Raw genomic sequence first — 22,240 nt, 5'->3', positions numbered from 1 at the left:
CTTTAAATTCCTGGTCTGATAATTCCAACATTCCTTCCACATCTGACTCTGGTTCTGATGACTGCTCAGTCGCTTCAAATGGATTTTTTGCCTTTTAGATGCCTTGTAATTTTTTGTTGAAAGACAGACATGAAGCACTGGGTAAAAGGAACTGTGGTAAAGTAGTGGTATGGTGGGGAAGGGGGAGCATTCTATAGTCCTATGATTAGGTCTCAGTCTTCCAGTGACCCTAAACCTCTGGACTGTAAACTTCACCAATGCTTCTCAGTCCCCACCTCCCTTAGATGGGACAGGATGGCTGGAGGGGGCAGGAGTTATGTATTTCCCTTCCCCTACATGTATGGCTAGAGGGGCTCAAATTGAGTTTTTCCCTCCTCCCCTCCCCCCGCCCCGGTGAAAGACTAGAGCTGGCTGGTGTGGGGTATTTCCCTTCCGCCAGTTAGGTTAGGCTCTGGTGAAAGAGCTTCTCCCGAGGGCATACTTTGTTAAGAAGAGCACATGCACTGATATATTTCAAAATGGTTTCTTTTTCGTTTCCCTGCTTCCAGCAGGGGGAATTTTTCTTCAATACTAACTGTGAAGATCGGGTAGAGCTCCTATGACTGGATTCTCTTGCAGTTTTTAACTCTCAGAGTTGTCCACCCTGAGCCTCCAGATTCAATTACAGTTTAGGTTTTCCTACCCTGGCACTGGTTCTTGCAGAGGTTTCCACTCCAGTGAGTTGTGATTCTCCATATCTGCCTGTTTCTCAAATTTGGGAGACAGCAGTTTATCCTATGACCTATGACCTTACTTCTCTGAAGCATCTAAGAAGAATTGTTGATTTTTTAGTTTGTTCAGCTTTTTACTTGTTGTTAGAGTTGCAACTCCTAAGCTGCTTCTTACATCCCCGACTGGAAACCAGAGATTCTGAATTTTGAGACACATTTTTAATTAATGCTTTTTTTAATGAGTGCTTTGTATATTAAGAATATTAACCTTTGTTGGGTTTTATGAATGTTTTTCCCCAATTTGTCATTTGTCTTGAAATCTTATTTATACTGTTTTTTGAAGGCATAGGGTTTTTAAATTCTTATGCAATCAAGTCTATGAAATTTGCCTTTTTGGCTTCTGATTTTATGGCATGCTTTGAGAGGGCTTTCCATTATTATCATGATTTTATTACCTTCACGTTTTCTTTTTATACTTTCATGGTACTTTTAGTTTTTACATTTACAGTTCTTATCCATCCAGGACTACTTTTTCTTCAGATTTTATTAAATGGCTACCTGGCTACCATAAAATCATTTACTAAATAAATCTATCATGTCCCAACTGATGTAATATTCTACCTTTATCTTAGACTAAATACCTATATACAATTGGGTCTCGTTCTAGTCTTTACTCTTGGCCAAAAAACAAAACAAAACAAAACCTGGCAACAGAGATACGCCTCTAAAGGAACTGGATAGCTGGAGACAGGTGATAGAAGAAGACTAACAGACTAACTTTTCACTGTTCACCCTTTTGAATTTTATTCCGGGTGCTTTCAACTACCACTCAAAAACATCAACAAAAATTGTTTAAAGTTCTGCTTACTAGACATAACAGAATTATCAAATATTTCAGCTCTCTGTAAATGACATCATAACAACCCCCATATGCACCTGAATAATACCCGAAATCATAGATCTACCTTGATTTCAAAACTGGGAACTATGATTTAAATGAATAAATAGTAAAAGTGCCTCAAATATGTCTAAATCCATAATCATTGTAAGCAAAGCTGCTACCTCAAATGTATAAGAACCTCAGATATGTGTTCCCTAGATCCAGCCATCACAGACATATTTTGCTTTTTTCATGGAATGTTAGCTAATAACTATCAAATACTTAATTCACAATCTAATCTTTCACCTAGGGGCAGGACAGGAATAAAGACCCAGATGTAGAGAATGGACTTGAGGACACGGGGAGGGGGAAGGGTAGGCTGGGACAAAGTGAGAGAGTGGCATGGACTTACATATACTACTAAATGTAAAATGGATAGCTAGTGGGAAGCAGCCGCATGGCACAGGGAGATCAACTCCGTGCTTTGTGACCACCTAGAGGCGTGGGATAGGGAGGGTGGGAGGGAGACGCAAGAGGGAGGAGATATGAGGATATATGTATATGTATAGCTGATGTTATACAGCAGAAACTGACACACCATTGTAAAGCAATTATACTCCAACAAAGATGTTAAAAAAAAAAAGAATCTAATCTTTCTATTCTAATGCAATCCAATTACTTTATTTTCAATATTATTTCTTATAATTTGATTTCAATGTCATCTGCCAAATTTGACCTCTGTTGTAACCATAATACCATAAAGCAAACTGGCTAAGACAAAAAACATTCATCTGGCAGCAGACGGAAAAACAACAGGTTTTGTCTTTTAAGTCATTCTCTTTAAGATCCTCTCCCTCACACTATTTTCTAAACAACTATGAAAGGTAGACTCATTTAGTCATTTTAGCCTTTCTATAAATAAAAATATTTTCAAGCACTTGAAAATACTCCTCCAACAGAAACGTGCAGGTGACCTAGTATTTAGTTTCAATAGCATACTCATTAATTATATAGATTAGATACTATCTCTGTACCCTGTAATTCTCTCACTATCTGCTCTCCTAGATACTTTCCCACTCTCTTTTTTTTCCTAATAAATAAACTCCTTTAACATGTAGAAGACACATAATCCACATATCTCCCAGGAACTCTAAGTGAAAATGCAGAAGAGAAACCAATTCTTTTTAATAGTCTAATTACCCTTAGTTTTTAAAACCCCTTGCATTGGATCATCATAACATTATCATCCCCATTTAACAGGAAACAGATCGACCTGCCACATATCACATTACTGGCAATTAAAATAGGTCTCCTGATGTCCTTTGCCCTAAATATGCTGCATCCCACCATGATTAAACTCAATACCCAAAGAAAAGTCTTTGTAGAATACAATGACGGAAGTGCTCAAATGAATACTAGTAATATGTTTTTTAAAAATCAATTAAGTTTAGTATTTAAAGAAACAATTTTCCATCTTGTAAACAAGAAATGATCTCAAGTACACCAAAAGAGACCACGCTTTAAAAGGCAGCAGGTAATGTATTTCCTTTTCTCCCACTGTCTCCAGAGCCTTGTCTTACACCATGAAGCACTTACCTAATGGCCACGTACTACTAAATCTCAACTATACACCCACTACTAAAATCTGGGTACTTTCCATGTGAGACTTCTCCTCAGATGAAATTACTCTTTGTTTAGGCTAAGAGTTCTCAACCGTATCAGGCTTGATGTCCCCCTTTCATAAAATATTTTCTATCTTCTGCTTTATCACCCTGAAATGAAATTTAAAACAATCTCCCTACAGACTTCAAACAAACCCACGTATCCTAAATAAAATATGAATGGAAAAGCGAAATGAAAATCATTTAAAATAAGATAATATGTATTTCAATATATTAATCTTGAAACAAAACTGAACTAGAAGACATACAAGAGTAATTAGTAGCTAACCATGACAGCTATGAATGCAAAGTAGTTTGTGATGCAATTCTCCAAAACTGTAAACAACTCTTGATTAAGTTGTGAACGAAACAAATCTTTCTTTCGCACAGCAGTTGCATGGAAACAGACACTGGAAAATTCAGTCTCAGTTAAAACCATGGTTTATATGTAAAATGGAGGTTCCAGGTTCATATAATTACACGTATTACACAAATGTCAGGCAGGATATTCCTAAACCTTGCAGGACATGGGAACATTCTTTGTCCAGGACAGCCCATGCATTTACAAAGAGTATATATACATACATATATATATATATATATATAGCATCCCTGGCCCCCACCCATCAAATGCTAGTGGTTAGCCCCAATCACTCCAACAACCCCCCAAAAATGCCTCCCAACTTCCTCCTAGAGGGAACCCCCATCTGGACCCACTGCCTTAAACACAATTCAACTATCACAGTATAATGTAAAGAGCACTCGGGAAGCGTGGATTAGAGTTCCAGTTCTATCACCTATGCGTTATTTGGCCATTCAGTGAGCTCTCTAAACCTCAGTTTCCAGTGTACAAAACGGGAATAAACACTACCTAGGCTCTGAGTTGTAAAAGGTTGACTCCACAAATTGTCTGTAGCACAGGGTAGGTGGTTTCCAACACACGGCATATTGAGATGTGAAGAAGGGGGCTGTTGCAGATTGAGAGCAGCAAAAAGTGACATGAATATGGAGGAGGTTGAAGATATAACAAGCATACAGGATGAAATTTAACACACAGCAGCCTACAGACATTTCAGAGAGCAGTGAGCAGTCCTATATATCTCAACAACCCCTGAAAGCATTAGTGTATTGTGATGCAGTGAAATAATATTCAGAATGATGACCCCTCCAAAATAAGAAGGCAAGAAAGACAGCTTTAAGAGACTTCCACTGTTCAAGGCTGAAATTTCATAAAGTTTTCATACTTAAGAGAGTGACTGTACTAAAAAACATTATTCAAACTTTTACTGGGCAATTACCCTATTCTAGACACTAGGAAAACACAAATAACTAATATACCATACCTGTCCTTAAACATTTTACCATCCAGTAGATTAGGCATAGGTAAAACATAACCATTATATAAAGCAGAATGACACAGGTATTAAATAGATATTCAAGTAATAAATTCTGGGGACCTAGAGAAAATTATGAATAACTATGAAAATCAAGGACATCTTCATGGCAGAGCACACTGAAAAACTCTGACAGGTAGAGAATGGGACGCAAATCATTAAATAAAAAATGAAGTCTGGGCATAGGCACTGAGGGTGAAAATACAGCTTGGTTCAGAGAAAAATGGTAGGGAAAGGGTACTTTAGAGGTTGGGAGGGCAGTAAAAATTAAGGCTGTAAAAAACATTTCAGGACCTGTTTACGGAGGAATCTGAATGCCATTCAAGTAACTTTGAGTTTTACTGGGCAAGAGAATTTTCCAGAAAACTGGTGCTTATGTGGCACATGTGATCCCCAAATAATGTTGAATAATGGCCAAAAATAAGATTCTGAACAAATGCAAATTTTCACTAGTGAGATCCCTGAAATTAAAATATACTTTCTAAATATGGGTAAATAAGCAAAAGAACCTAACCCAAGAGCAGAAAGCAGTTTCTGATTTCATTCCTTAAATAATGAAAATATTATTAAATGTATTGAATCTGGGACCTTAAAAGAATTCAAGACAATCTTATATTTGCTTTTGATTTTCTCCCAAGCAAGTGGGAGAACTTTCTAAACATGTATTTAGCATGCTTTATGTCATCCCTGGAAGGCAGGAGGTAAGCTGTAGTATTATCAGCCTCTTTTTATTATGAGGAAACTGAGGAACAAAAAGAATAAATTAGAGTATGGTCACAAAATAAGTTGTTATATTTCCTGGGGCTTTCAACTTTCAATTAAAGGCTTAAAGCGCCCATTTCATCCTTTATTCTTCGCACCATCTGAATACTAGAATTATCTTTTATCATCGTCTTAACAGAAAAAAAAATAAGATGATAATTAAACTTTAAGATCACTTTCTCGACTTGGTACTGCCACCAAAAAAAATCAGATTTTAAATTCTGTCTCCTTAAATTATCATACCTGAAAGAGCTGTAAGGTGTAAGCAGTAATCCAACCTCCCCAAAAATAGACAGCTGTAAATAGCATGACAGGTCAGGAATCCTAGGCCCAACTTTTACTTTGAGTATCTAGCAGGTCAGAGGCGTGTTTGTAAAACAGGCTTTGCAGATGTTGTGATGGAAAGTTGCCTTAAGAGGCCCAGAACAGTGATATCTATACACCCACTACTGCAAACTTGAAATCCAATGCTTTCCTCCTTCTGCCCCTCCCTGCACTGCACCACGCACCAGAAGACTCCTGATACACACAGGCCTGTGCAAAGATCCTCCCGACGTTTGCCTTAAAATGCGGTACTTTGAGGACGTCCAGGGCCTCAGTGAACAGTGAGAACACCGGATGTGGCTAAACACATCTCAAAATCTCTCCTCTCCAGAATCTAGGGCCTGGTCTAGAGGATTCTATCGGACACAGAGTTGCTGCTACTATTTTGCTTTTCACACAGGCACTCACAACCCCTATCCACACGTCCCCTTCCTCAGCCTCCGCCTCCCACCCCCCCACGCCCCCCCCACGCCCCCCCCGCCACGCCAGGTGGACTTCCCAGGGAGAGAAGGGGCAGGAAGAGGGAAGTGAGAGCCCAAATATCCGAGCCACAACGCCATCCGGCGCGGGCCGGGGTCCCGCCAGCCCAGCCCCCGGAGCCCGGCAACCCAGACCTGGCCTCGGCCAACGCGCCGCCGCCGCCGCCGCCGCCTATCAGCGGAGCGCAGGGGCGGGGCTGGCTGGCTCGGCGGCGGCTCCGCCGGCGGGCGGGGACGGGCGGGGGACCGACCGCAGCGCAGCTCGGGCCGCCGCGCGCAGACACGGGGCCCAGCTCCCGAGGGCGCCAGCGCGGCCCCGGGGAGCGCGAGGAGCCGGCGAGCGCGCGGCCTGCCGTTGGCGGCCTGGTCCGCCACGCTTGGCGCCCACCCGCCCCCGAGGTGGGGTCCAAGCCCCCGGGAAGATGGTGTCCTGGATCATCTCCAGAGCCGTGGTGTAAGTGCCGCTCACTGCGCCCCCGAACCCCCCACGCGAGGCCCGGGGGAAGGGTGGGGGGGGGCTAGGAGCCAGGAGGAGAAGGCAAGGCCGGGGCCTGGGCGGGGTGGGCTGGCCTGGCCTCGGGCCTGCCCGGGGTCTGGGAGCCCTCGGCCTCCTCACCCTAGTCCACGTCGCTGCGGGGCTCCCTGCGTCGGCGGAGGGCCCGGCGGCTGCGGCGCGGCCGGGCTGCGTGCAGCTCGTCTGCCCTGCTCCCCGGCGCTGGGTGGGCAGGCGCGCAGGGCAGGCGGCGCGCGCTCCCCGCTCCCGCTCCCGCTCCCCGCGCTGCGCGGCACCGCCCTGCGGGCCCGGGAGCGGCGCGCCTGGCGGCGGCGCCCTGCGCAAGCTCCTCAGAAACTGAGCGCGGGAGGCTCCGCGATCCTCCTGAGGATGCCGTGGCAGCGCCGAGCCTTTGTATCGTGCGTTGCGGGTCTTCCAGGGTGGCTGATCACGTGTGGTAGGAGGAGAGATTTGTCTAAAAATCCGAGACCGCTCCCAGCTCAGATCCTTGGGAAGGGTCTCAGGTGCCTCGAGGTTTACAGCTTATCGAGAAAGGAGCTCATTATTGAATGGTGACACTCGCCTGTTCGTCCAGACCCCAGAATTTGGCCCTATCTTAGTGGAAATATTTGCAAAGGGATTGAGAGGCTGCAGGTGCCTGTTGCCTTTGTTCAAATTATCGGTTCATTGTGTTTTTACCAACAAGTGCTACAGGCCCCTAAGAAAAAAATTAGTTGAGTGGTGGTGTTTACTCTGTAAAGGTATTTGTTGGGTTTCAATTTAATTTCCTCCCATCCTCCCTGACTTAACCTCCTCCTCGAAAACAAAAGTCACGAAGTAAACAATGACGTAGTTACAGCCAGGGGCCCGTGGATTCATTAATCATGATGTCTGTAGGAGTAGTATTATCTCTGTACCTTTATGAAATGTTTTTATGAGGTGGTAGGCTTCTCTGATTAGCTTTATAATGTGGAAAAATTACCAGATTTTTAATTTATTTCTCAATGGGGAAAAGGAGCTAATTTTTCTGTTGGGTTTTTTGTTTTTTTTTGTGTGTTTTTTGGAGAGTGAATTAATCGCTTAGTAGCCCTGTTTAACCTGATTTACAGTAGTATTCAAAATGTGTTATTTGATTGTCTTAATCAGTTTTTTCTTCCTCGGTATAGTTTTTAGCTTTAAAGCTTCAGAGTGTCCCATGTTCATCTGTACAAAACTAAAACTCAAAAAATGAAAGCATAGCAAAGATGTCTTAAGTTGTTTTGTTTTTTTTTTTTAGCCTTTTGGGGCCTTCTTTGAGCCTACATTTTCATCACACAGACATACCTTTCCAGACCTAGAAGATGTCTATCAATTGTTGTGTCAGCACCTAGGAAATCAAGTATCCCATTAAGACATCTTTTTTTTTATTCTCTGGGTTCCTTTAACCAGTTCTTTAACTGACAGAAAATTGTGAAGCACTTTTAGTTTTCATTACTGAAAATCAGATTTTTGATTTTGATCATTAACTATGAGTATGAGTGTCTTTTCTAGGTGCTATCTAGAACACAGAGGTTATTAACACGTAACTGATCTTAATGGAACTGCCAGTTGGAATACACCGATACCTGCAGTACAGGTCAAGTCTTCTAAGAGTTACACCCAGAGCTATAGAGTTTAGACAAGGAAGGGAATATATCTGGTTGGAGAATCAGAAAAAGCAAGGGAGATTACATTTGAGATGGGCCTTAAAGGACAGACCGAAATTGGACAGCCAGAGATGAAAATGGAGAGGATTCCAGATAAAGGGATCACTGTGAGCCAAAGAACAGAGGAGGGAAAGCCCAGATTAGTTACCTAGGACTTAAGAGACTGAGGAGAGAGAAAGCTGGAAAGGTAGGCTGGGGCCTGTTTTCAAGGAATTTCATGAAGAATTGATAGCTATTATTAGGCAGCAATGGCCTTGCTTTAGAAGATTCTCTCCCTGTGTGAGATGGTTGTGAATGGAGAGACTCTGAAAATGGGGAGACCACTTAAGGGGTTCCCTAACTGGAGAGAGAGGATTAAAACCCGCAATGCTAGAACCTACAGAATTGAAAGTGTGAGGAAAAGGAAAGGGAGCAAAATAGTGAGGGAGAAAAGGTCATGGGAAGGTGTTTATCAGGTGTCTGGAAATGTATTTCATGAGCCCTTGAACAACTAGCATATTAAAAAAGAGCACTTGGGGCTTCTCTGGTGGCGCAGTGGTTGAGAGTCCGCCTGCCAATACAGGGGACACGAGTTCGTGGCCCAGTCCGGGAAGATCCCATATGCCGCGGAGTGGCTGGGCCTGTGAGCCATGGCCGCTGAGCCTGCGTGTCCTGAGCCTGTGCTCCACAAAGGGAGAGGCCACAACAGTGAGAGGCCCGCGTACCTCAAAAAAAAAAAAAAAAAAAAGCACACTTGTCAGGGAATATAACCATCATTATATTTTGCCCCTACTCTCTAAGCACTGAATGTTTTCTACTCCCTTGATCACCCATAACAGCACAAAGGATCAACCCCCAGGGTTTACACAAACTTGGAAACCTTTTTCACACCAGCAGATAGATTAACTACATTCTTTCTAATCTACTGGAACAGCCAGCTAATCCTCAGCCTGAAGAAAGATCAGACAGTTCTCTCAACATGAACCTCTGGTGGCATGTGCGGGGAACATAAGGACCCTCTTTAACCAGAGCTCCCTGTGTGCATGAGCACTTTCTCCCCAAGCCCTGTGGCAGACCATTTCTGGGAAGAGCAGTGACTTGGTTATCAGACCTGGATGCCAGTTAATAACTGCATGGTCCTGGGCAACATACTAAACCTGAGCTTCATTGTTCTTGTCTCAAAATGGTTATAATATTTACCTCCTTGAAACTGTTGTAAAGATTAAATTAGTTTAACTAAAGCACACCAAATGTGGTGCTTGGCATTTGTTGTGCCCTTAAAACGTAATATGTACATAGATTTTTTTTTTTTTTTAACAAGGAAGAGGAGTAAGATGGTATAGCAAGAAGTATCATTGGACTATGATTCTCATTATTGTTATCATTGAGAACCTGGAATTTAGAACTAGCTTTGGTTGTATTAACCAGCTGAATGACCTTGAGTCAACCTGTCACTGATAGTAGACCTCCGTTTCTTACTCTGTAGAGGTAGAGGGATCTGGTAGTCTCCAAAATCTTTTTCTTTTTAAGATTTTTTTGACGTGGACAATTTTTAAAGTTTTTATTGAATTTGTTACAATATTGCTTATGTTTTATGTTTTGGTTTTCTGGCTGCGATCGAACCCGCATCCCTGCATCGGAAGGACAAGTCTTAACCACTGGACTGCTAGTGAAGACCCTCCAAACTCTTTTGTACAGCTGTAGCATTCTGTGATGCTATGAGAGGATTTTCATTTTTTTTCCAGTCTGTTTAAAATCAACTTACCTTAATTTTACAGGCAAAATGGAAAGGTTAGTTAGCAATTATTAAGGGATAGTAATCTGAGACTACCAAATGATAGTATATGTGATACAATATGTGATACCCATAACCTTACCTTTTAAAACATGATTCTTAGAAGTTGAGGGAAACCCCATTTTCTACCTTTTCTTAATTTGTGTATACAGCATAGATTGTGGTGAAGATCAGGACTAAAGACTGATTGCCTGAATTCAAATATCAGCTCTGCCATTTAGTATTGACTGTAGCCTACCCCATAAGATTAAATGTGCTCGCATACAATAATGTCCATTCTCCATCATCAGGTAGATGGTAAGTATTCAGTAACTGTTAGTAGTTGTTATTAGAACAAGGAAGAACGTATTTCACTCTAGTCCCAGCATACTGAATGTTTAAACTATTTTCAATTTACATTTTTCTTTCTGTCTCTTTGTGTAGGTGACATACTTGTAATTAAGAGTATAGTAAAATATTTTTTACACTGCCATTAATTGTTATATGGTAAGCATCGTCTGTGTTGCTCTGAAATCTTATATCTTCTATTTGATCAGGGCAGTATTCATAATTTTCATAGCCATTCTTCTATGTTTTAATTTTCCTTTTAGATCATTTCTAATATCTCATTATCATAGGTAATGCTACAATGTAATTATAGTGCTGCAATGGACATCATTCATATATACTTTTTAGTATTTCCTTAGGATAATATCCAAGAGGACTATTTCTGAGTCAAAGGCTATAAATATTTTTATGACCATTGATACTGATTTCCACATTGCTGTCCAGAAGGATATTAGTATTTTTCACTGCCACCAACAATGTATGAGTACTGTCTTTATGACAGTGTAGCCAGACTGGGAGGCTTTAATCTTTTTTATACTTTCCTAATGAATATAACAGATTTCACTGTTTTCTTTTGCATTTTGTTTCTTATTTGCAAGGTTTAATATTTGTTCTAATATTTATTATATCACATATTGTGCAAATAATCTTTATGCACTTTACCCATTTATCTCTTGGTTAGCTAATAATTTACTTGTTTGTCTGAGCTCCTTACATAATAAAGAAATTAACCTTAAATCCTATTTGATGCAAGTATGTTTCTCAATCTAACCGTACTTCTCTTTAGATATTTTACTTTTACTTATATAGAGAGTTTACAGTTTAAACACAGTTCACAGTTCAACTTGTTCATTTTTTACTTTGTGATTTCTTTTTCACTTCTAAAGTATTTACTCCAGATATTTGATTAGCACTACTTTCTCATACAGAATTAGATAAATTTGGAGAATTCCTTTTAAATTCCATAAATCTGCATTTCCCTTTTTACATCTTAAACACATTTTAATTTTCCTTTTACCATAATTTTATTATCTGGCAGTACTAGTAAAACCTAAGTCTTCTTTCTTTAATTGATCCTCTTCCATTATAGTTAATGGGTATCTTTAGAGTCTAAATTAACATACCTAAAAAACCATACTCCAGCAGTTTTCCCCTTTCTTTCCGACTTCATCTGTTTTCCCTCTCTGCTAGATCTTTCTTGTCAGCATGCAAACATGCTATTATTGCTCCCATCTTTTTTTTTTTTTTTTTTTTTTATTGCGCGGGCCTCTCACTGTTGTGGCCTCTCCGTTGCGGAGCACAGGCTCCGGAGGCGCAGGCTCAGCGTCCATGGCTCACGGGCCCAGCCGCTCTGCGGCATGTGGGATCTTCCCAGACCGGGGCACGAACCCGTGTCCCCTGCATCGGCAGGCAGACTCTCAAGCACTGTGACACCAGGGAAGCCCCTATTGCTCCCATCTTAAAAAAAAACAAAAAAAAACCTCTTTCAGCCTACTATACTTTTCATCTCATTTACCCATTTCTCTCCCTCTCTTTAAAGCAGAAAACTCCTCAAAAGAATAGTCTATACACAGTTTCTCCACTTCCTCTCCTTTGGGTCACTCTCGAACCCCTACCGTTTGGGCTTTGCCACCAACCACTCCACTAAAATTACCTTTCTGTAAGTCAGCAGTGACCTCCACGTGGCCAAACTGGCCCTCATCTGACTTAGCAGCAGCTTTTCATACAATTGCTCATTCTCTCCTTGTAGTACTAGCTTCACTTGGATTCCCAGAAACCTTGCTTTTTTTGTTTTCTTTGTAACTTACTGGCCACTCCCTGCCCAGTCTCCCTTGCCACACTCCTCCACATGCCCTGAATTACTAAAGTTGATGTGTCCAGGGGCTCAATTCTTAAACCTTTTTTCTCTTCTATCTACACACCTATGAGGACTCTTGCTAATTTATATCTGCAACCCAGACCTCTGCTGAACTCATGATCATATACATTTTTAAATGCTTACTTAACTCTACTTGGAAACATCTAGAAGTCATCTTGAACTTAAGATATCCAAAACTGAACTCCTGAATTTCCTTTTTGATCTGACTTTGGCAGCCTGCCCCAGCTCAATTAATGACAACTCAGTCCTTCAGTAGTTCAAGCCAAAAACCTTGGCATCATCCTTGATTCTTCTTTTTCTCTTGTTCCCTGCATTAAATACTACAGTAAATCTTGTTGACTCTACCTTCAAAATATACCCAGCATCCACGCAGTTCTCACCACCTTTACTTACGTTACCTTAGTCCAAGCCAGCAATCATCTCTGAAATGTATTGTTACATTTTGTATTGTTACAAAAGCAACCTGTTTCTACACTTCGTGTACGTGTTGGTTAAGATTATGACAGGATTAATGAAAAAGATCTTGAGTAATTTTTAAATCCTTGGGAACTTTGAGTGCAGTCACAATTTACTAGTGATATTTTTCTTCCTTCATATATGCTTTAAATATTTTTAAATGGTTGTAAAATCTCAATGATGGCTAAAATAGTTTCTTTCAGTTAGGTTAAGGTAGATTTTAACTTTATTTACCAGTTTTGATGAGCTCCATCATGTAAATGTTCATGAGTTGTGCCTAGGAATAGGATACTTGCTGCTCTTAGACCATGGGAAATAAGGAAAATAGGAGCCATGATTTTTTCAAGGAAATTGGACAAGTTAAAAATCTTAAACATGTAATTTGTTGTGAAGGTCCTGAAAGAGGTCATTTTTGCTTAAGACAGAAAACACATCCTAAACTATTGGGTCTTGTTTTCATTGCATAGGCCAGAACTTCCAACAAGATTCCTTTATTAGCCTTCATTTCAGAAACAATTTGCTTTTGTCCATTTTTTTGTCACTGCTGCTATATTAGCTATTTCTTTTTCCACTAGATTTTTTTAACCCTTTTAGGGTAGAGATTTTTATATTCTGTTCTTTCAGTATAGATTTAAATGTTTAAACAGTACATTACAATAATAATAGCATAAGTGGGTAACTTAAATGTCTTAAATAAATACGATATTACTGTTTTGGTCATCACATGGAAAAAGATTACTGCTGAGTCTCTGTTAGCAGAACATGAGCTTATTTGTATGTCATTGATTATGCATTTGCCCTAAACTACCCCTTTCATAGCATTTTTTGAAGTTAATTGAAAGGTTAAAGATAAAAATTATTGTTATAAGTGTCTTTACTTTTACAAAACTGTCTGTTAAGGGTTTAAGCGTATTTACCTCTATTACTAAAGTAAATTTACCAGCTTCAGTCATGTTGGAATTACAGAGCCCACTATGACTAAAAATCTGGTGAGATGGCGTACTCACTAAGATACTGTGGACAGAGACAGCAGTAGCAGTTGGAATGAAATTATTTAACCATGGCTAAAGATTATTTGAAGAGCAGACTAGCTAATGTTGGAATATTATACAGCTGTTCATATCTATATTCAAAGTATTTTTTATTTCATTTGAAGATCCTTTAAATATGTCAGCGTTTCTTAACCTAGCACTATTGACATTTTGGACTGGATAATTCTTTCTTGTGGGGGCTGTCCTGTGCATTGTAGACAGTGTAGCAGCATCCCTGGCCTCTCTTCGCAAGACGCCAGTAGCACCCGCACAGGTTTAAGAGCCAAAAGTGTCTCCAGGTGTTGCCTGGCTCTCTTGGAATGGTCCTCTACCACATACAGTCTGCTCAGCATCCCCATCGGAAAATGGCTTTGTCGTTTACTCTTTGCTGCTTCTATGGGAGAAATTATAACCCATAATAATATATGGAAATTCATAAGCATCTTAGGATATCGCTTAAGAATTTTCTGTATAAAATACTGTTGCGGATCAATCTGTCATAATTTTTTATTACTTATTTCAAAATTAATTTCTATTTCAGTATTTACAGAGAAATTCCCCACATTGATGAAAATCGCTGTTACGGTACACTTTGAAAATAATTTTTTTTTTTTTTTTGCGGTACGCGGGCCTCTCACTGTTGTGGCCTCTCCCGTTGCAGAGCACAGGCTCCGGCCGCGCAGGCTCAGCAGCCATGGCTCACGGGCCTAGCGGCTCCACAGCATGTGGGATCCTCCCGGACCGGGGCACGAACCCGTGTCCCCTGCATCGGCAGGCGGACTCTCAACCACTGCGCCACCAGGGAAGCCCTGAAAATAATTTTTATAATCACATATTCTGCATATCACTCTTATAGTCCTTCTTTTCTAAATTTATGAATGAAATGTGGTTTACAAGTTACAGTTTTCCTGGTCCTAGATTAGGATTTGAATACAGAGCCAAAGGTTACAAGTATGTTGCTTCCTTTACTATTAACAGTGTCATCAACTCTGCAAAAGCAGAGCTACCAAAGAAAAATCGTGAAAACGAAAGTCATAGGAAAAATCTAAACATAATAGACTTGTGCTGGCCAGAAATTCAGAGTATAATTTCAGAATGTATTCAAATATATCATTGCTGAGAGCATTAATATTTTCAATAATGATATGTCCATTTTAGGAAAGAATTATTCTCACTCATAAAGAAAACCAAGCAATTTGGCTGTGGAAAATTTCCTTAACCTTTTGTCATGTCACATTTCTGAGTAATGTATTAGTTTTCTAGGGCTGCTACAACAAAGTACCACCAAGTGGATAGCTTAAACAAAAGAAAATTATTGTGTCAACAGGGTTCTTCCTTCTGCAGTCTGTGAGGGAGAATCTGTTGCATATCTCTCTCCTAGTCTGGTGTTTTATTGGCCTTCTTTGTGTTCCTTGTCTTGTAAATCATCACCCTAATCTCTGCTTTCATCTTCACCTGGCATTCTCCCTTTGTGCCTGTCTCTGTGTCCAAATTTCCCATTTTTATAAGGAGACAAGTCATACTGGATTAGAGCTCACCCTAATTACCTCATTTTAACTAGATTACCTCTGTAAAGACCCAATCTCCAAATAAGGTCACCATATCTTTTTTAGGGGGACACAACAATCTCTTTTATATATCTTGAGGAAAACTAGTATATGGCAAGGAATAATTTGAGGGATTTGGATTAGAAAAGTAGGGGAAAAAACTAACAAAATAGCTGTCTTAATATAATTTGAGTTGTCACATGGGAGAAGGAATACTGATTTTTCTATCTTAACTGTGAAATGCAAGGCTAGAGCAATAGGTAGATGTTATAGGGAAGATAATTTAATTCAGTGTTAGGGAAAACTTTCTAACACCTGGAGTTGTTCAACATTGAGATTGACAGTCTCATGAGAGCAGTGTGTTCTCCATCACTGGAGGCATGAAAGGGAGAGTAGAAAGCTAGTTAAAGATCTTGATTATATTACTTGTATCCTTCCTATGGAGAATCGTAGATGAAGTACTGTGAAGCATTTTGTATTTAATAAAACTACTTAGATATTTAAATGAATACATTAACCTTGTATTACAACAATATCAAGAATAATTAATAAACAGCATTGTTTGGCATTAAAAAAACAGCGTGATTATGTACAGCAATTATATGCTAAAGCTTCTAGTAATGTGACACTTTTTCATTGTCAAAGTGTGATCAATCTTAATGGCTCCCCAAATTTGGAATGCGCTTTCACCAAAACTGTGAAGTGGATAAACTGACTTTATTCTATGAAGACACCATCACACTGATACCAAAACCAAAAATACCACCAAAAAAGAAAATTACAGGCCAATATCCTTGATGAATATAGATTCAGAAATCCTCAAGAAAGTATTAGCAAACTGAATCCGATAACACTTAAAAAAAAGAATATATACCATGACCAAGTGGGATTCATCCCAAGTTCACAAGGATGGTTCAACATATGCAAATAAGTCAGTGTAATACACCACATTAACAAGAGAAAAGTCAAAAACCACATGATCATCTCAATAGATGCAGAAAAAGCACTTGACAAAATTCAGCAACAAGAGAAGAGAAAAGTCAAAAACCACATGATCATCTCAATAGATGCAGAAAAAGCACTTGACAAAATTCAGCATCCATTCATGATAAAAACTCTTACCAAAGTGGGTATAAGAGAGAACATATCTCAACATAATAAAAGCCATTTATGACAAACCCACAGCTAGTATAATACTCAATGGTGAGAAGCTGAAAGCCTTCCCACTAAAATCTGGAACAAGACAAGGATGCCCGCTCTCGCCACTTCTATTCAACATAGTGTTGGAAGTCCTAGCCACAGCAGTCAAACTAGAAAAACAAACAAAAGGGATTTCCCGGGCTTCCCTGGTGGCGCAGTGGTTGAGAGTCCGCCTGCCAATGCAGGGGACACGGGTTCATGCCCCGGTCTGGGAAGATCCCACATGCCGCGGAGCGGCTGGGCCCGTGAGCCATGGCCGCTGAGCCTGCGCGTCCAGAGCCTGTGCTCCGCAACGGGAGAGGCCACAACAGTGGGAGGCCCGCGTACTGCAAAAAAAAAAAAAAAAAAAAAAAAAGTGATTTCCCTGGTGGTCCAGGTTAAGTCTCCATGCTCCCAATGCAGTGGGCCCAGGTTCCATCCCTGGTCAGGGAACTAGATCTTGCATGCTGCAACTAAGACCCGGTGCAGCCAAATAAATTTTTTTTTTTTTAATTGTAAGGGAAGGGGTAAAATTGTCACTATATGCAGATGACATGATACTATATATAGAAAACCCTAAGGACTCCACACAAAAACTACTAAATCTAATAAATGAAATCAGCAAAGTAGTAGGATTCAAGATTAACATTCAGAAATTGGTTGCATTTTGTTGTACTAACAATGAAATGTCAGAAAGGGAATGTAAAAAAACAGTACCTTTTAAAATCACACCAAAAAAGTAAAATAAAATACCTAGGAATAAACCTGACCAAGTAGAGGTCAAAGACTTACACGCTAGAACTATAAAACATTAAAAATGGATCAACTGGGGCTTCCCTGGTGGCGCAGTGGTTGAGAGTCCGCCTGCCGATGCAGAGGACACGGGTCCGTGCCCCGGTCCGGGAGGATCCCACATGCCGCGGAGCGGCTGGGCCCGTGAGCCGTGGCCGCTGAGCCTGCGCGTCCGGAGCCTGTGCTCCGCAGTGGGAGAGGCCACAGCAGTGAGAGGCCCGCGTACCGCAAAAAACAAACAAACAAAAAATGGATCAACTGATTTTTTTTCTTTAACATTTGAGAGTCCCTCAAGAACAATGAGCAGTAGATACCCATGAGTGCTGACTTAAAGAATATGGGAATAGAACAAACTTAGTGATATTTGCCTGATGGGTGTCATTACAGCCATGATCAGTTCTTCACTGCTTTGTGCCTGTGTTTTCTATGGGAACACTGACCAATCTCACTGTTGCTGAACAAACTTCCCAGTTGTTCATTTGATGTTTGTTTATTTGCATTATATTTTTTAATCATTAATTTTCATCAACCTTAGTTTCTATTTCTGATTTTCTGAAATATGGGGCCTTTCAGTTTTCACTTTGTAAACCTAGGCTAATTTTGCCAATATAAATGATAATGGTTTTAAGGTGTTTAATGGATCATGAATGTATAGGACAAAGTGTTCTCTAAAGATATACCTCTCGGTCCATATAAAAGAGACTTGCTAGTGTATAAATCTTAATCTAAAAATATTAAAGTGTTAAATAAAACTATATGAGAAACGTGGTCTGAAAGCTTTGTGTAAAGATATTGTGAAAGGATATCTGGTCTTCTTCTTGCGAAGTAAAAGTTTCAAATATGCAAGTTAGAAATAAACTTTCCCCCCCCACAAAGTTTATGCATTGTTATTATGATTAAATATTTTTTAGGAACTTCTAAACTCTATATCTTGTTTTATATGGTAAATAAATGTGATGCAAATACTACTTTATTTCAATTGGTCTTCTCTAAGTTTAAGAAATAAACTGTACTGTCCATGGGTAGGGGATTAAGAGATACAAACTATGTATAAAATAAGTAAGCTACAAGGATATATTGTACAACAGAGAATATAGCCAATATTTTATAATTGTGAATGTGGTGTAACCTTTGAAAACCATAAATCACTGTGTTGTACACCTGAATCTTATATAATATTATCCATCAACTATACCTCAAAAATAAATACATAATTTTTTAAAAAGAAATTAAATGTACTGTCTTCCAGTAACTCTGTACCCAATTACCTTAAATGTTTGCTGGTGACAAATTCTTATAGTGCTTTAACTAAAATAACTCACCTAAAAGTAAGATGAGTTCAACATAGCTGGTAAACCATTTTAAGAGTAATAGTTATAATTATTATAACTATTTAGTTATAATAGTTATAATTATTATAATAGTTATAAAAGAGACCTGGGTTACCTTGAGTGACTGAGAAGTATAAAGGAAATGCTGAATATCATATAACCTGTAACCTAAAAATGGCACTGCCTATCTAAATATGTGATAAGAGGAGGAACTGCACGAGGAAGGAAAGCATTCAGTTTCTTCCTTTGAAGAATTCAGTTTTGGTCCCCCACTTCAAAGTATGTCATCACTGGCTCTTGTCCTCTCTTTTATGCTTTCCTCACCTTTTTGTCTAGTTTTACTCTTTTTCCCTTCACTCTCAGTAAAGGTGAGGAGAGAATGGAATGGTCTCTGTCATGTGCAGAGATACAGTAATTTAAAAGGGTATAAATATAATCTATAGTCTCCACACCAACAGAGAAAAAAAGAGGCTAAAGGGATATAAAAGACCAAAATAAAGGGGACAAGGTGTGGGAGACATATGGACAAAAAAAGATAGTAGAAATGGGTTCAAAAATATCAATAGAGACAATAAATGTAAACAGATTACATTTTTCTGTTAAAAGACAGACTGTAACACTGGGAAAAAACCTATAAAGTTACAAAATGTGATTGAAAGATAAAAGAAATTCTAAATAAATGGATAGCTCATAATAATGGATCAATGTTAGTTGATGATTATCAATTCTTCCCAAATAGATCTATGAATTCTCTGAAATTCCAACAGGATTTTTTGGTTTTGTTTCATGAAACCTGATAGACTATCTGTAGTTCATAGGAAAGAACAAAAGCTCAGGAATCAATAAGATAGCAGCAAAGAACAGGGAAGGAAAACTTGTCCTGTTATATATCAAGATTAATTATAATGTTGTAGTGATTGAGACAGTGTAGTACTGTATTGGTGCAGTGCTTGACAATAGACTTAAGGAAACACAATCAAGAATCCAGAAACTAAATGATGCCTATAAGGAAATCTGATATGACAGAAGTAGTATTCAAAATCAGTGAGCAAGGATGGATAATTAAATAGTGTTGTGACAACTTGGTTATCTCTCAGAAAAAAGAATGAGACTACAGCCTTACTTCACAGCAAGCTCAAAAATAAATTACCAGTGGATTACCTGCCCAAATGTGAAAACTGTAACATTTATAATATAACAGTATAGGTACTGCTGTTATCCCCACTTTGCCGATGAGAAATGCAAGGGTTAAAGATATGAAATAACTTGCCCAAGGTGGTAACGTACTAAGTGGCAGAGCTAAGTGGCAGGTTGGTTCTAGAACCAGACCTTAATGTGCTCTACCACCTCCCTGTGTTATAATTTACACCTGTTATTTTATTAATTTTAAATCAGCATTTTGGGGATATAATTTACATATAATAATTTCAGTGAGTTTTGTCAAATAGTACACTCATGTATCACCACCCCATCAAGTTTCACTTTACATTCTCAACAAGTGGTAACTGATTTTCACTACATTGGCAATAAATTTGTCTGCCAATCTATGTGAAAAAGAAACATCTAATTATATTAAATATCTTTTTCAGGATATAGAATTTTTAAAACTCCATTTAGAAACTCATACTGCTATTTTCTCAATTCCTCAATAGCTCGAGGGCAGGGAAGGAAGGTATGATAGAAGAAGCCAGTACTAGAATTGTGGCCCAATGAGGGCAAAAATTGCACAGTTCCGTAACATATGTAACTTAACAAAGTATGATAGTCAGAAGGTGTAAGAATTCTTTAAAATCAATAAGAAAATAGACAGTCTAAAAGAAGAATGTACAAATGAACCAGTGGCAACTAAACATGGAAAAAGATGCACAAAACTCATTAGTTTTCAGGAAAATGTAAATTAAGACCACATTGAAATTCCATTTCACACCTTCTAGCTTGCAAAAATTAAGAAGTCTGAAAATACCAAGTGTTGGCAAGGATGGGTAGAACAACAGGATCCTTTTTTGCAATGCCAGTCAGAGAGTAAGATGCTGTAGCTGCTTTGGAAAACAATTTGGCCCTAACTCATAGTGTTAATCATTCACGTAACCTATAACCCAAGCAATTCCACAACTAGGTAGAATTTGGCACGTGTACCAGGAGACATTTGCAAGGATATTTATAGGAAAGTCTTAAAGCAAAAATCTACCAAGAATACTAACATACATGGACAAGAGAATGGGTGAATAAATGCCGGTCTGTTTACATAATGGAATATTACACAGCAGTAAAACTGAATGAGATACCACTTACAAGCATCAGTGTGGATGACTATTAGGACAAAGTGTGTTTTTTGAAAAAAAAAACAGCCTGATATGATTGCATTTAGTGCGATACCATTTTAAAGGCTCCAGCACAGGTAAAACTAAACAATACATAATTTAGAGATATATACATATATGGAACATATTTTTCAAAAAAGAGAGAATAATAAACATGAATTTTAGGATAGGGGTTAACTCAGAGAGTACCCTGACAGAGGAAGGGGTGCTGGGACAATGGTGTTGGTGGTGTTCTCCTTTGAAGTTGGATGACTGATTCACTTCATTATGCTCCCCGATTTAGAAGTGTATGTCAGATATTTTCTTTATAGCAACTATTACATTTTAAAAATGCTTAGGGGAATTCCCTGGTGGTCCAGTGGTTAGGACTCCGCAATTTCACTGCCGAGGGCGCAGGTTCAGTCCCTGGTCAGGGCAAGACGTGTGGCACAGCCAAAAAAAAAAGAAAATGCTTAACACATATAGTGAGTCAGGACCAAGGTATCTACAGTAACTGAAGGGACAAGCTTAAGACAACACAGAGCAGATACCAACAGAAAGGAGATATCGCCTCTGTCCCAGCCCATATGCTTCTTGCTGGTGTAGAGGCCAGTTTAAGTGCTAAGCCAGGCCCCAGATGGAGGGAGGGAAGGAACTGCACCTGTCATGAAGGATATGTGAACAGAAGGCCAGAACCTCTGTGAAACCTCCAGGCAGGCTGTTTCTGGTCCCTTTTTTTTTTTCCCCTCAAAGCTGGTATGAGTCCAGTGAAGATGTCAACTTTCTTATTTATCCAAAGGATTTTCAAGGTTCTAGAAGTAAGTACATAGATGGCCACTTAAGAGCTTTCTCTTTTTTTCCCACTTACTTTAAGATAACAGTATTTTCCTTGTCTGTCCATTTGGTATATGGGATATTGCTATAAAAAGTAATTCAGTGTCAAAAAAACTGTATAAATCAATGTGCCTTCACATAGCTACTTCTAGATTAAGACAGACCTAAGAGATAGTGTTGATGTTGAAATGTAGAATAATTTCTTAACAACCACTGCTTTGTGTTCTTAATGATTTTGCTTGTCCATTTTGATCGTTTACAAAAAAATGTCGCTGTCAAAATATGTTACATTGCTTGAAATTCCCTAATAGCTACACAAGAATAATTTAGCTTTTAGGTTATGTGTTTTAGAGCAATTCCCCACTATTAAAAAGGAGATGACATTACTTCTAGAATCTGGGG

At 39.3% G+C, this 22,240-nt stretch overlaps 2 protein-coding genes across 4 annotated transcripts in view; one reads left to right on the top strand and one right to left on the bottom strand.

The window, feature by feature from the left end:
- JMJD1C (jumonji domain containing 1C) overlaps positions 1-6,934 on the bottom strand; it is a 307,273-nt gene extending 300,339 nt beyond the window's left edge. Inside the window, exon 1 of the mRNA XM_030848211.2 lies at positions 6,827-6,934. The gene's annotated coding sequence lies outside the window, so the exon portion shown is untranslated. The remainder of the gene's footprint in view (positions 1-6,826) is intronic.
- Positions 6,456-22,240, top strand: part of REEP3 (receptor accessory protein 3) — a 100,198-nt gene continuing 84,413 nt past the window's right edge. For 2 of the 3 annotated variants that reach the window (XM_030848219.2, XM_030848217.2), the window contains exon 1: positions 6,498-6,664. In XM_030848219.2, coding sequence (XP_030704079.1) covers positions 6,633-6,664 — 32 coding nt within the window. In that variant the 5' untranslated portion in view covers positions 6,498-6,632. Of the gene's footprint in view, positions 6,665-22,240 lie in introns of all 3 variants that reach the window. The other variant, XM_030848220.2, reaches the window with a different exon arrangement.

The sequence above is a fragment of the Globicephala melas genome, chromosome 16, assembly GCF_963455315.2.
Source record: "Globicephala melas chromosome 16, mGloMel1.2, whole genome shotgun sequence".
Taxonomy (NCBI): Eukaryota; Metazoa; Chordata; class Mammalia; order Artiodactyla; family Delphinidae; genus Globicephala; species Globicephala melas.
The sequence above is the reverse complement of the archived record's forward strand: the minus strand, read 5'-3'. Positions and strand labels throughout refer to the sequence as shown.